Source organism: Rhinatrema bivittatum, chromosome 4, assembly GCF_901001135.1.
Source record: "Rhinatrema bivittatum chromosome 4, aRhiBiv1.1, whole genome shotgun sequence".
NCBI classification, from domain to species: domain Eukaryota; kingdom Metazoa; phylum Chordata; class Amphibia; order Gymnophiona; family Rhinatrematidae; genus Rhinatrema; species Rhinatrema bivittatum.
In genome coordinates this window covers 408,147,977-408,160,650 of record NC_042618.1, presented here as the reverse complement: position 1 = coordinate 408,160,650, position 12,674 = coordinate 408,147,977, and the positions used below count along the sequence as shown (strand labels likewise).

The following is a 12,674-nucleotide window of genomic DNA, read 5'->3' as shown; positions in this document are numbered from 1 at the left end:
TCCGATCAAGGGGCGTGTCCAATACAAAACTCAATTTTACACACCCTTATTTATAGCAAAAACACTTGGCTTTATGCATTTTTACACATTTGCACCCCATGTAAGAACATCAGTTCCAAAAATAAACTTAAAAGTTCCCTCTCCAAAACAGACTAGTCTCTTCTAGAGTGTGCCTTTTTTTCACAGCATGACCCATTCTTTAGAGCGCTATCCCACCTGACATTCGATTTAATTGCAGATATGAAAGCATTCAAGAGAGCCCTCAAACATTCTCTTTGTCCAAGCCTTCCCTGATTTATGTATATCCTAAACTGTTTTATTTGTCTTTTGCTGATAAGTTTAAAACATTGACTTAGATAAAATTATTTTGTTTGTATTTTAGTTTTAACCTTATGTATGTACCTTTTGTAACCTGCCCTAAACTTTGGAGAGGCGGGATATAAATACTTTTAAATAAATGTGTAACTCAAGGTCCCCTTTTATGTAATTTTTAAGCTTTTGGATGCATGTAAAAAATATTCCTCATTCATAACTTTTAAGTGAAGAGAACTAGTAATATTACTGCTGATATCAACAGAACCCCAATGTCATTACTTATCTGTCTGCTCGTGTGAACAAATCACAACATGAATTCATGTTTTGGACAAAGCCTGCATCAGGGTGGATGCCGAGATCCCCGTTCACTTGAGAATAATCCAAGTCCTGTTCACTACGTCAGTTTCACTTGAGGGTCTGGTCCTGTATATCATATCCTTGTTATACAGTGTATGATACATAATATACATTGTTTAATATTGATGGTACTAAAGAGACTTTTTTATACATTTCACTGAAGTTTTAAGACCAAGATCTTTATAGATTATTAAATAGTAAAGTGCCCCAGGGAGCTGTATTGGAACTGGTGTGTTAATAATCTTCACTAACAATCACTATGCAATGCTCTATAGTTGGGAGAAGTCTAATATACTGTCAATGTAGTTAACATATGCTTTCTGTTAATCTTTTTTTCCCCTTTTGATTTTAAAATGAAATGTAAATGTTATGAACCAAACAACTTGAGCACTGTCCAGGTAGTCTTTGCTAGTAGTTATAGTAATTGATAACTTAGTCCACATTTATTAGATTCCAAAAAGTACAAATCCAAAAAAGAGAATCATATTTTTTATGTAGGGCATGATTGTACAGTTGGTAAACTATAATTAGTAATCTGAATAAGATCAGTTTATTAGGAAACACTTAACCCCTGACTAAAATGAGACCTATAAGGATAAACATGATATAGTTTGAACTTCTTTGACAAAAGTATAGAATGTGTGGGCCCTTAGCTGGTTAATCATAACAAACTTTCTATACAGCTGATATCAAGCTTGTGTGCGTCAGAGCTTTAGTCTGTAATGTGTATATAGCGAACCCATAATTAAATCAGTCCAGGTGTTTAAAATCATCAGGTCTAGAACGGGTAGATGTGAATCTGTTATTTACTCTTTCGGATAGTAGAAAGACTAGGGGGCACTCCATGAAGTTAGTATGTGGCACATTTAAAACTAATCGGAGAAAGTTCTTTTTTACTCAACGCACAATTAAACTCTGGAATTTGTTGCCAGAGGATGTGGTTAGTGCAGTTAGTATAGCTATGTTTAAAAAAGGATGGGATAAGTTCTTGGAGGAGAAGTCCATTACCTGCTATTAATTAAGTTGACTTAGAAAATAGCCACTGCTATTACTAGCAACAGTAACATGGAATAGACTTAGTTTTTGGGTACTTGCCAGGTTCTTATGGCCTGGATTGGCCACTGTTGGAAACAGGATGCTGGGCTTCATGGATCCTTGGTCTGACCCAGTATGGCATGTTCTTATGGTGATGGCATATTGTTTCTATTAGGAATTGCTGTGCTTATAAGCTAAAACTCGTTAAGTTATATTTAATAAATCAGCAATTAGCAACTCTATCAAATTAATTGAGACCAAGGCCATTTCTAGAAAACTGTTGCTAAGCCAGCCACACTGCTTGAAATCTAATTTATTCTGATCAGCTTTTCAAATTAATGTGCATACATGCACAATTTTATAATGTACATGTGACCATCTAGTAAAATCAGAAGAGTAATGATTTGCAACAGTACTGGGAAGTGTTAACTATTGATGAAGTCATCTCAAGAGACTCTGGTCCTGTATGAAGTTAATACTAACTAAAAATACAGCAAACAGGAGCATTTTGACCAATATTTAACTGATGTATAGCAGCCTCGTATCCCAAAAGCAAAGCATTGTAGCTTAAATTCTGAATTCTATTTCTTTTTGGCTGATTTTAGCTCCACTTCTACTGGGTAGTGGTCACTGTCGGCCAAGACCTGAAAAAAAGATTTTAGTAAATAAATTGTTCATATTAAACTTTTTTTTTTTTTTTTTTTAAACTTCAAATTCTCTGTATTTTTCATTCCTGCTATAGGACTAGATGCATCATTCCACTGTAGAAGAATGATTCGCGAAAAGGGCAGAGGAGATGTGTGCAGCGGGTCGCACTGCGGCAGTGCGTTTTTTGCCCACTGCGGTTGCAGCCACACTGCACACTATCGCCCCATAACACCACTGAAAAAGGTGCTACTGCCAGCAATAATGTCTGAAACATTATCACCCACAGTGGTACCGGCCAAACATTTTTTTTTTACCCTAACCCTGCCCCTTTCCCTAATTTAAATCTTACCTGTGTGCATTAACACCCACGATAACTGCCCATCGCGTTTTGATGAATGACCCCCTTGGACATTTAATAAATACATTCTCATTTTGAACGATAGACTTTACAAGGTTACAAACATCTTAGCATTACAATCTCAAAGGCTTTCACCTATTTGTATATATATATAAATATATATTTTTTTTTTTTAATTTTTTTTTTTAATATTACTGTACACTGTGTTGGGTACTCCTGTCTTTTGGTGCAGGGAACTGGTATAGAGATCTCTTAAATAGCCTTGGTAAGCTATATTCCATGTACAACAGCTTGAATTTGGGCTGCCTTTCCTTTGTTGCTTAGATGTATAAATACTGGTACAGTCATAGGCAATCTTATAAGACACATGATATTGGCAGGGCTATATACAAGTAATTTAGAGAAACGTAGTAAATTCAATTAGAGTAATGGAGTCAATTAATTGTTTTCTTAATTAGTATCAAACTGTCTTCACTGTACTGAATAAACTTAGCCAAATCAACCCCTAACCCTGACTTACTGGGTATTTTAAAATTAAAGAAATGTATTAGCTGACATAAAACATTAGGAGCACAGAAATAAACCCAGTCTTATGTTAATAATTGTGCCTGGTATTTGTCTTCCTCTTTAGAGGTCCTCTGGCAGCTAAACATGGACCATTAACGGTTGCTGATGGCTCACTGCAGCGGTGCAGGTTCAGTTTCTGGGCCTGGCTTCCTACAGAGGTGGCACTCGCAGTAGGGCAAAAGCAACAGCTGCAGGCTGCTCATAGTGAGTGCACTTGTATTAAGCTCTGAAGGGAGTTGCAATCTGTGCCTTTCTACCTAGGCTCATTGCTGCAATAGGAGGGGGTGGGGAAGGATCGCAGTAGCTGTGAATCATGGTAGGTGATGCTCTGAGGCTACCTGAGCTACAAATCCCACAAATGAAGTGCAACAAAGCAGTTTGGGCAGGAAATGCAATAACTAAAAAAAAAAAAAAAAAAATATCATACAGAGTTTGCTAGAATAACAGATGTACGCAGTGGGCAGGGTCCCCTCTTAGATCTGCTTCTAGGGCTGCTGGATCTTGGTTTTGTGGTTCTGCCCAACAGTAACCTTATTACAGCACCTAAAAAGCTTGACTTTCAGAAGCTGCCATCTGTGGGTTTATTGTACAGGGCTCTGTTTATAAGCATTGCTTTAAATGGCAGTCAGCATCAGAGGTGACTTGGCAAAATAATTGTTCCCTTTCTAACAGTGCAGCAAAAGGGCTTCTTCCCTTTAATACACGAGAGCTTGAGGTTCTGCAGCAAGAGCCTTGAAAGTTGCTGCTTTGGCGGGGGGAGAGCTTCTCAAATTTTAAAATATAGCTTGGATAATACACTTTTTTGGGATGGGTGCTGTAATGATCTTTTTCCCTTTAGTATTGTGGATGTCAGATGTAAGGTCAATGTACTATAGTGCACCAAGCTTTGCAGAGATGCATATGCTATTTTGCTATCTGTCAATATATGCAAACCCACAAAAAAAAAAAAAATGCAGGTGGTGCCTTTTTATTTTTTTTTTTAACAGATCTTACTGCAAAAAAGTTGTATCTACATTTCAGGGAGACATAAGTTAAATTTTTTCAGGTGTAATGTAAATACAGGTATGTTCATAGCTAATGAGCTGCTTTGTATAATCTTGCATCTGTATTCATTACATGTTTCTGCAAATTCAATGCTAAAGTCTGCCTGTAAAAAAAATAAGGAGCATATTTGTTAAATGGGCTATTTAGTGTATGGTATTGGCTATTTTCAGCACGGGCAGCAGTGTGATGTAACTTTAACTTAGCAATGCTGATCTTTAAGGATGGGACATGGCATGCCATCTGCGAACTCGCCCTAACCCTGTTCATTTTTCATGTTTATTTTTCTTAAATTCTAATGAATATTTTGTGGTAGTGCTTAAGTGAAGGTGGGGAGTCTTGTTCATAAGAAATTTCACCTTCCTATCTTAAAACCTGTTTTGATTGACAGTGCTCTAGAACCATCTACCCAAGTGACCATTTAGGTTTAGAGTACATAGGCCATGTTAAAATTTAATTACCGGTGCACACCTCTGCAAGAGTGACCTCCTAATCACTTAAAAGTGAAGAGGTAAATCTATCTAGCTCTACTACAGTCTGGGCCCCTATGACCTCTGTTAGGGTCAAAGCAGAAGAGGGAGTTCATAAATACTTTTAAAGCACTAACCCAAAAAAAACTCTGCATGGGGTTGGAGCTGTCTTTAGTGTGTTTTTTTTTTTTTTTCCTTCCCTAGATATAGTATAGGAACAATACAACCTGACCAGTTTTATATAAACAAAATATTCTGCATTATACAATATAATGAAAAACAGCTGATGAGCTGCGTCATGAAGTGGAGTTGAGTACTGACCTCCTCATCCGTTAGCTTAAATTCTTTTTGAACGTTGAAAACCTTGGCTGAGCCAGGCACGATGCTATTGAATACTTCATCGTGTACAACAATTCTGAAAGATACCACACCACTGAGGAATATAAACACTATCTTTGTCTGCATTCAACAATCACTATATATTAATGGTGCTGTCTACTTTTGCTAACTTGTCCATACAATCCAGTTCCAGTAAGATTAAGTTTAGACCACACCCAAGGTAACTAGCATAGGATTTAGAAGTGGTTTGAACAAGTTAGAGGAACACTCTATAAACAATTAGCCAGGTACACCTAGGAAAAACCAATCCTTATCTCTCCCTGTGAGCGACAAGCAATAGCTCTACATTATGGGAGCTTCTGCATATATGTAAGCCGGTGTGGTCACTGGACTTGATAACCTATGCCAGATTGGGTCAGACTAAGCTTTAAGTATCTTGACTTAGGCATTTATTTGCTATATCCCTCTTCATTATTTAACTTGCACCTGTTCATAGGCAGTTAAAAGCACATTACATTCAGCTTGAAGGGTATTTCCCTGACCTCAAAGGGCTTAGATTCTGACCAAAAAAAAGTATCTGTATCCTTATCCTAAAAAAAAAAAAAAAAAAAAAAGTTTTGTTACCTATCATAAGAACAGTCAGTAGTGTTGCTTGCTGTGGTGTCTGCATCATCATCAATTAGCCAGTGAAAACTTGGGTCTGTTCTTAGACGAATTGACTTCATCTTTTTGTGGGAAACATATGCCCCATCAGCATTGAAGTCACCTATGAAGATTATACGCTGGAACAGAAACATTACAAGTTAAGGGATTAAAGATTGCCTTCAGCAACTAGGGTAAATAACAGGGTAAAGTGCAATAGGAACCTGAGCCTCAGTGCTAGTGCTCATGCCGAGGTTTGTATGTCTTGTGCTTAGTTTCATTCAGCTGCTCTGCAGTGTCTTGTTAGTGAGCACAATGTGATATTGTATAGTATAGGGTATGTAGCCATAATCAGACCTGAGACCCTTTTCTATTGTGATCAAGGAGAGATTGCTGTTTAGCTAAGGGGGTGCAGAATGTGCATCACCTTCTTCTTCCCCTCCCTCACTCCAGTGATGACCCTTGCATTTTTCTCCCCCTCCCAGGGCTGCTGCTACCAGTTTTTTGCTGCCCTGGGTGGAAAAAATCCTGTGCTACCCCCCCCCCCCCCCCCCAAATCACCAACCTCCAATAGAAACCCAGGCTCAGGTCGTGGACCAAGCTCCCTTTTACTACCCAAAAAAGCTCTGCTCCCATCAGCAAGCAAAACTATGTGAAAGCTAGCACATGCCCCTGAACCTATTTTACCCCAGCCACAGGTTCAAAATTTCTAAATTGTGCAGGAATTATCCCCCACATACCCTTGCCCTAGCTACTTGGACATAAATTTAGTGCTGCCTGGGCCCTGTAGCTGGCACCAGTTTGTGGTACAGGAAAACATGCACTGCTGTGGTGCCAGCCAGAAAACCCTGCAAAAAAAAGACCCTTGGAACTTATATAGTAATAGGCCTGTTGTAACCTGTCTGAGGTGTGGGTTTGGCCTCTTGACAGCCTTCAGTAAACTGAATGACCACACTATGGTAAAAATCCCATACCAAAACAGTATTAACTGCAAGCGCACAACCTCTATGCTGGTAGGGTCCATAAGTCTCTCATTGCTGCTGCTGCTGCTGCCACCATCCGATGCTTTGTTCTGTGGGGGAGAGCAGGATTTGACACAGAGCTGTAACAGTCCTTCCTTTGGCTCCTCTTTAGGTGCAGGCCAGCCCTGTGTTGTCCTTACTAAGCGCAGGGCTAGCACTCCTGTATGCTCATCTGTGTATCGCAAGATGAGCATACAGGAAGCGCTAGCACCATATGTGTTTGAGTAGTGTGGGGCTGGCCTGCACCTGCAGAAGAACCACAGCATGGTCCCCTATTTCCTTCTTTTGCCACCAGTACCTTTTCCATTCTACACCACCACTGTGCTGTGGTCCAGTAGCAGCCTCATGGGCTTCAGCCTTCTTTTGCTGGTGGTGGGATGGGGTCTACCAGTGACTGCATTGGCCTCTCGCTGTTCCCTTTGTTGGATCCTCTTCCATCGCAGCCTCTGCCCTCCTGCCTGTGCTGCCTTGTAGAATTGCATGGTTTGCATACCCAGTAGTGGCAGGCCTGCTGCCTTCCCCCTGCTGAATCCTAAGTTCTGGTATCACAGCTGCAGCTTGAGCTGTCTTTGTTCCAGCCAAATGAGATCCACTTCTCCAGAATCATCATCCAAGCAAAATCATTTGCCAAGTGAACTTTACTGAACAGTCAAATGCCTGGGCCTAACTACTCCCTTATCCTCTTCCCTTACACAAAAACCTCTAGCAATTTAGCCAAATGCTTTACCAACAAAATTTAAAGATGAGAGCTGAGCTAGAAGCAGTCACAAGAGTGCCCCCCTCCCCAAGTAAAGCACACTACACCACTCCCTCGTAGTATTTCGCCCTAGGTGACAATGAGGTGGACATCAAGCTCAGCAGTTGCCTGGACAATTTCTACCACCTCATGCCTCTTCAATCAAACCAAACCAGTACTACTCAGCTGTATATAGCCAATCAATACCTCATTATCAAAGTATCTAAAAAAAAAAAAAAAAGCTGTGGTCAGACCCCCTAAAGAAACTGAGCCTCAACCCACCCTGGAATTACTGCCCACTCTCTTACCTCCTTTTCTTTGGCAAGATAATCGAAAAAGCAGTCCTATTAAAATGAACCAACTTTCTACAATTCACAAACTACTTGAACTCTCTCCAGTCAAATTGCAGATGCTGCCATCATACCAAAACTGCTCCAGTTAGTGTAGTTGACAATCTATGCCATGCCTTAGACCTTGGTCAAACTGCCATCCTAGTATTCCTGGATCTCTCAGCTGCTTTTGACAACATAGAGATCACCATCCTCATTCACTTAAGTGATGTAGGGCTCTCTGGTCCAGCACTAACATAGTTTCACTTCTTTCTCCATAACTGTATTCAGACCACTTCCCTTGGGCAAGTTTCTTCCCATCCTCACACCTAGCATGATGTGTGGCACAAGGATCTGCCCTCTGATGCTATTTAATGTCCAGTTAGCCTCACTCACAGGCCGATACAGTAAAGTCCGCAGGAGAGCGGGCGAACGCACAGGCCACTCTCCTGTGCGTGCGATTCAGTATTCAAATTAGGGCCGGCAGTAAAAATAGGTAAAAAGAGGCGCTAAGGACCACTAGCGTGTCCCTAGCACCTCTTTTTGGACAGGAGCGGTGGCTGTCAGCGGGTTTGACAGCCGACACTCAATGTTGCCGGTGTCGGTTCTCAAACCCGCTGACAGCCATGGGTTTGGAAACCGAACGCCGGCAAAATTGAGCGTCCGGTTTTCAACCCGTGGGCCGACTTCAAAATTTTTTTTTTTTTAACTTTTTGTAACTTTCGGGACCTCTGACTTAATATCGCCATGATATTAAGTCAGAGGGTGCACAGAAAAGCAGTCTTTACTGCTTTTCTGTGCACTTTCCCGGTACCTGGAGAAAGTAGCGCCTACCTTTTGGGTAGGCGCTAATTTCTGAAAGTAAAATGTGCGGCTTGGCTACACATTTTCCTTTCTGAATCGCGCGGGAATACCTAATAGGGCCATCACCGTGCATTTGCATGTTGCGGGCGCTATTAGGTTCGGGGGGGTTGGACGTGCGTTTTCGACCCCTTACTGAATAAGGGGTAACACTAGTGCGTCAATCGCACGTCCAATTGTGCGTTAACAGTGCGCTCTGCTGGAGCGCACTGTACTATATCGGCCTGTCAGCAAGCTACTCAGAGTTCAGAATTCTTTACCTATCCAGATGATATCCACCTACCCAACACTCTAGGTGCTGACCCTAATCTAACAATCATAAATCTAAACAACTGCCTTAAAATGATCTCAGAGTGGCTTCCCTACAACAAATTGAAACTAACTTTCCCCAAACAGGTGCTATGGATTGGAAAAAATGAGTGCATGATTACAGCCATGTCTATGCAATAATAACTTTGAAGGGGAGGGTTCCTTGCCGTGCTGAAGATTATGACCTAGGTTTCATCCTAGATACTAGTCTTACCACAGAAGCCCAAATGTGATCAATAAAATCTGCCTTCTTCCAGCTATGCTAATTATGTCACCTTTGCCCTTTCTTTGATGGTCTTACTTCTACAATAGTGGTTTGCACCTGCATAATCTCCTGCCTCCAGTGTTGCAACTCCTTCTGTATTGGGCTGCTTAAGAAACAGCCATCGGCTACAACGGGGCAGCAAGAACCATACTAAATGCTGAAAAATTTGACCAAATCAGACTGCTTTCTGTGATACATCAGAAAGTGTTTCACTGCCTTTACACTGCTCTTTAGTACAAGTTATATCTGTAATAAGCACTAACGACCTATGAGCAGCCCCATCCATCCCATCCTAGCTTCCAACACACTGTCATGCCATATTCAAAATCTTTAGGGGCTGGCAGCACCTTACCTTACCTCAAACTGACTCACCTTCATGTATGCCCTCCTGGCCCTGCACTCACTACATCAGGCCCACCTTGTGGTTCCAGCTCCCAGAGAAATCACACTCTCCAGTATTAGGAAGAGAACGCTCATAAATCAGTTCCCACTCTCTGGAACTCTCTGCTGCTAGATGTCAGGCTTGCCTCAGCCCTCCTCACCTTTTATGAAGCTAATGAAAACCTGGCTATTTTGTAGCAGCTTTTGCTGACAGCCAGAACCATAAACTTCAACCAGCTCCCTAAACCATACTCTTGGCCCTCCAATGATGCACAAAACACCTCAACTTTTGCAAGGACTGCCACGCCCTTCAAGTCATTGCACCTTCAAAGGCACCTGATCCTCATTCAGCAACATGTTATTTATTCCTTATACTGCAGCGTTCTTAATTACCAATTTAGTCTATGCTTATTGCAAACCCAACAATCCTATATAGTATTTATGCTCATATTGTGTGTTCACATTTATATTTGTACCTATATTTCTATGTCTTTGAATTGATTGATGTTTGCACAGATATTTATACCAGTTCACTTAAGTACTTTATACCTGTTGTAAACCCATACTCTGCTGTAACACACTTTGAATTCTTCTGCTGTAAAAGTGTGCTATAAATGATGATGATGATGCCTGCGGTGACTGCTCCAGGCTCACTTCTTCACTTGTGTTCCCTGCAGGCTTACTGAGGAAGAACAGGGTGTGAAGTTGAAACAGACACTGCATGGCAGCAAACAATTGTTCTGCTCCCTTCTCCAACCCCTCTCCTCCTCTTCCCTGCAAGGCTTACTGAAGAGGAGGGGTTGGAGGAGTAAACAGAGGTCTAGGTTTTTCTAGTGTTTCCCAGGAGACCCAGCGATTGATACAAATTCTCTTTGTGGGTGAAATTTGACACATTTGTAGATATGGACATGATTACTGGCAGTGCTTTTACACTGATGCCGGACTAAGGAACTCTTCAGCTTTCTCCTGGAGAATCCAGAATTCTAAAGGAATTCTTGGGCCAACATCAGAAAACTCTGGGTGTGACAGGGCAGTACCCGTGTGGACCCTGCAAGAGGAAATAACCTGGGCCCATGCGGGCAGAAAGAAAAGTGGCATTGGCTGAAGAAACAATGAAACTTGCCAATATGTATCTTGAAATTATCAAACAGCTGTTAAATCAAATGTAACTGGTAATAAACATCGCCAAAACGGAATTCTTATACCTTGAACGTAAAAACATACATCACATTCAATCAACACTCACAATTAAAAATACCCAAACCGTTGAACTAGCAACAAAAGTACGGAATCTAGGAGTAATAATTGACCCTGAACTAAACATGAAACAACACATCTCATTGAAAATAAAAGAAGGATACACGAAACTAATGATCCTGAGAAGATTAAAACCTCTTCTAACACTAAACAATTTCCGCACAGTTCTGCAGGCAATGATATTCGCAAGCACAGATTACTGTAACTCCCTACGTTTAGGTCTACCACAATCTACAATTCGGCCACTGCAAATATTACAAAACGCAGCTGCTAGAATTTTGACTGGCAAAAAAAAGAATGACCACATTACAGGAACACTCGCTGAATTACACTGGCTTCCAATTGAACAAAGAATTCAATATAAGGCTTTATGCATAATTCACAAACTAATCCACAATGAAAAAAGCTGACTGGCTTAACAATGCACTGTGTGTTCATGTCCCGCAAAGAAACCTGAGATCTGCTAATAAAGCTCTACTAACTATCCCCTCTGTCAAAACAGCCCGCCTCACGCACGTAAGGGAAAGAGCATTATCATTGGCTGGCCCCATGCTATGGAACACCATGCCACTCGAAATAAGGCTGCAGAGAAATTTGAAAATATTCAAAACCAATCTGAAAACCTGGCTCTTTAAACAAGCTTTTTATAAAGATAAAGAGAAGGAGAAAACCAGTTGATTGATAAGGGCGCACCAAACTAGAACTTGTTACTTGTAACCTACAAATGCATATTAAAGTTAAATTCAAATCACCTAATATGTTCCCAACAGACAAGCTTAACTTACACACATAGTTTATTGTATTAAATTGTTACTGTACTATGATGGCACATGATTAATTTGTAATCTATACCACTCATATTTTCATTATCGTGCCTTGCTGTAAACCGTTGTGATAGTTATCTAACTTAATGACGGTATAGAAGAGTTTTTAAATACTTTTATTTATTTAAGTGGGACGAAGAGTCCCGTTGATTGCCCCATGGGAAGAAAGTACAGATGCACCATGGGCCTGCACAGCTGGAAGGAGGAGTTCTGTTAGCCACACAGGCCCAAAGGAGGAAGCTACTGCTGCTAGTGGGTTTGAAGCGAGAGAATGAGTGAGCTTGTGTGAGAGGGGGTTGGAGGGGGAGAGGAAGAGAATGTGTGTGTGTGAGAGAGAGAGGGAGTGCCCTTCCCTCCTTCCTCCCCCCTACTAAAAGCCAATGTCAGTGATTCAACACCAAGAGTTCCCAGGTATGGACATGCCTAATGCCCTACATTCCAAAGCTCTGCTGTTTATCTCTATAAAGCAAGTCAGGATGAGCAGAAGCGTATGATTGGTCTACAAGTAGCTGAACTAAAAGAAAAAGAGAAGGTGGAATTTGTGAAGAGGATAACCATAAAAGGCAGAATGCTGAAGCTTTTTTTTTTCTCAGTGTTTACAGATCAAGGTGAAGCTGATGGGCTGTAACTAGGCAGACATGCTGGAAAGGGTGAAAAAAAAAATGAAAAGGGACTTGAAACCAACAACAACAAAAAAAAAGAAGAATGCGTAAGGGTTTGGAAAATGAGCTTTAATGCTAAAAAGTGTAAACTCCTGCACATAGGATGCAAAAAGCCATTCGTCACGTGTCAATTAGAAGGACAAAAACTGGAAACTTAAAAAAAAACAACCCCTAGAAGTATTTCTCAGATGACCTCAAGCTAACCAGCCAGTGTAACAAACGCGTTGGGAAAGTTAAGGGTTGGATGAGTAAAGGA

At 40.9% G+C, this 12,674-nt stretch overlaps 1 protein-coding gene across 1 annotated transcript in view; it reads right to left on the bottom strand.

Moving 5' to 3' along the window:
* Positions 1-1,792: 1,792 nt before the first annotated feature.
* The window catches only part of LOC115089421 (deoxyribonuclease gamma-like), a 129,559-nt gene continuing 118,677 nt past the window's right edge, over positions 1,793-12,674 (bottom strand). Inside the window, exons 7-9 of the mRNA XM_029597514.1 lie at positions 5,755-5,912; positions 5,113-5,206; positions 1,793-2,351 (exon numbers count right to left, since the gene is read on the bottom strand). Of these exons, the coding sequence (XP_029453374.1) occupies positions 2,289-2,351; positions 5,113-5,206; positions 5,755-5,912 (315 nt within the window). The 3' untranslated portion in view covers positions 1,793-2,288. The remainder of the gene's footprint in view (positions 2,352-5,112; positions 5,207-5,754; positions 5,913-12,674) is intronic.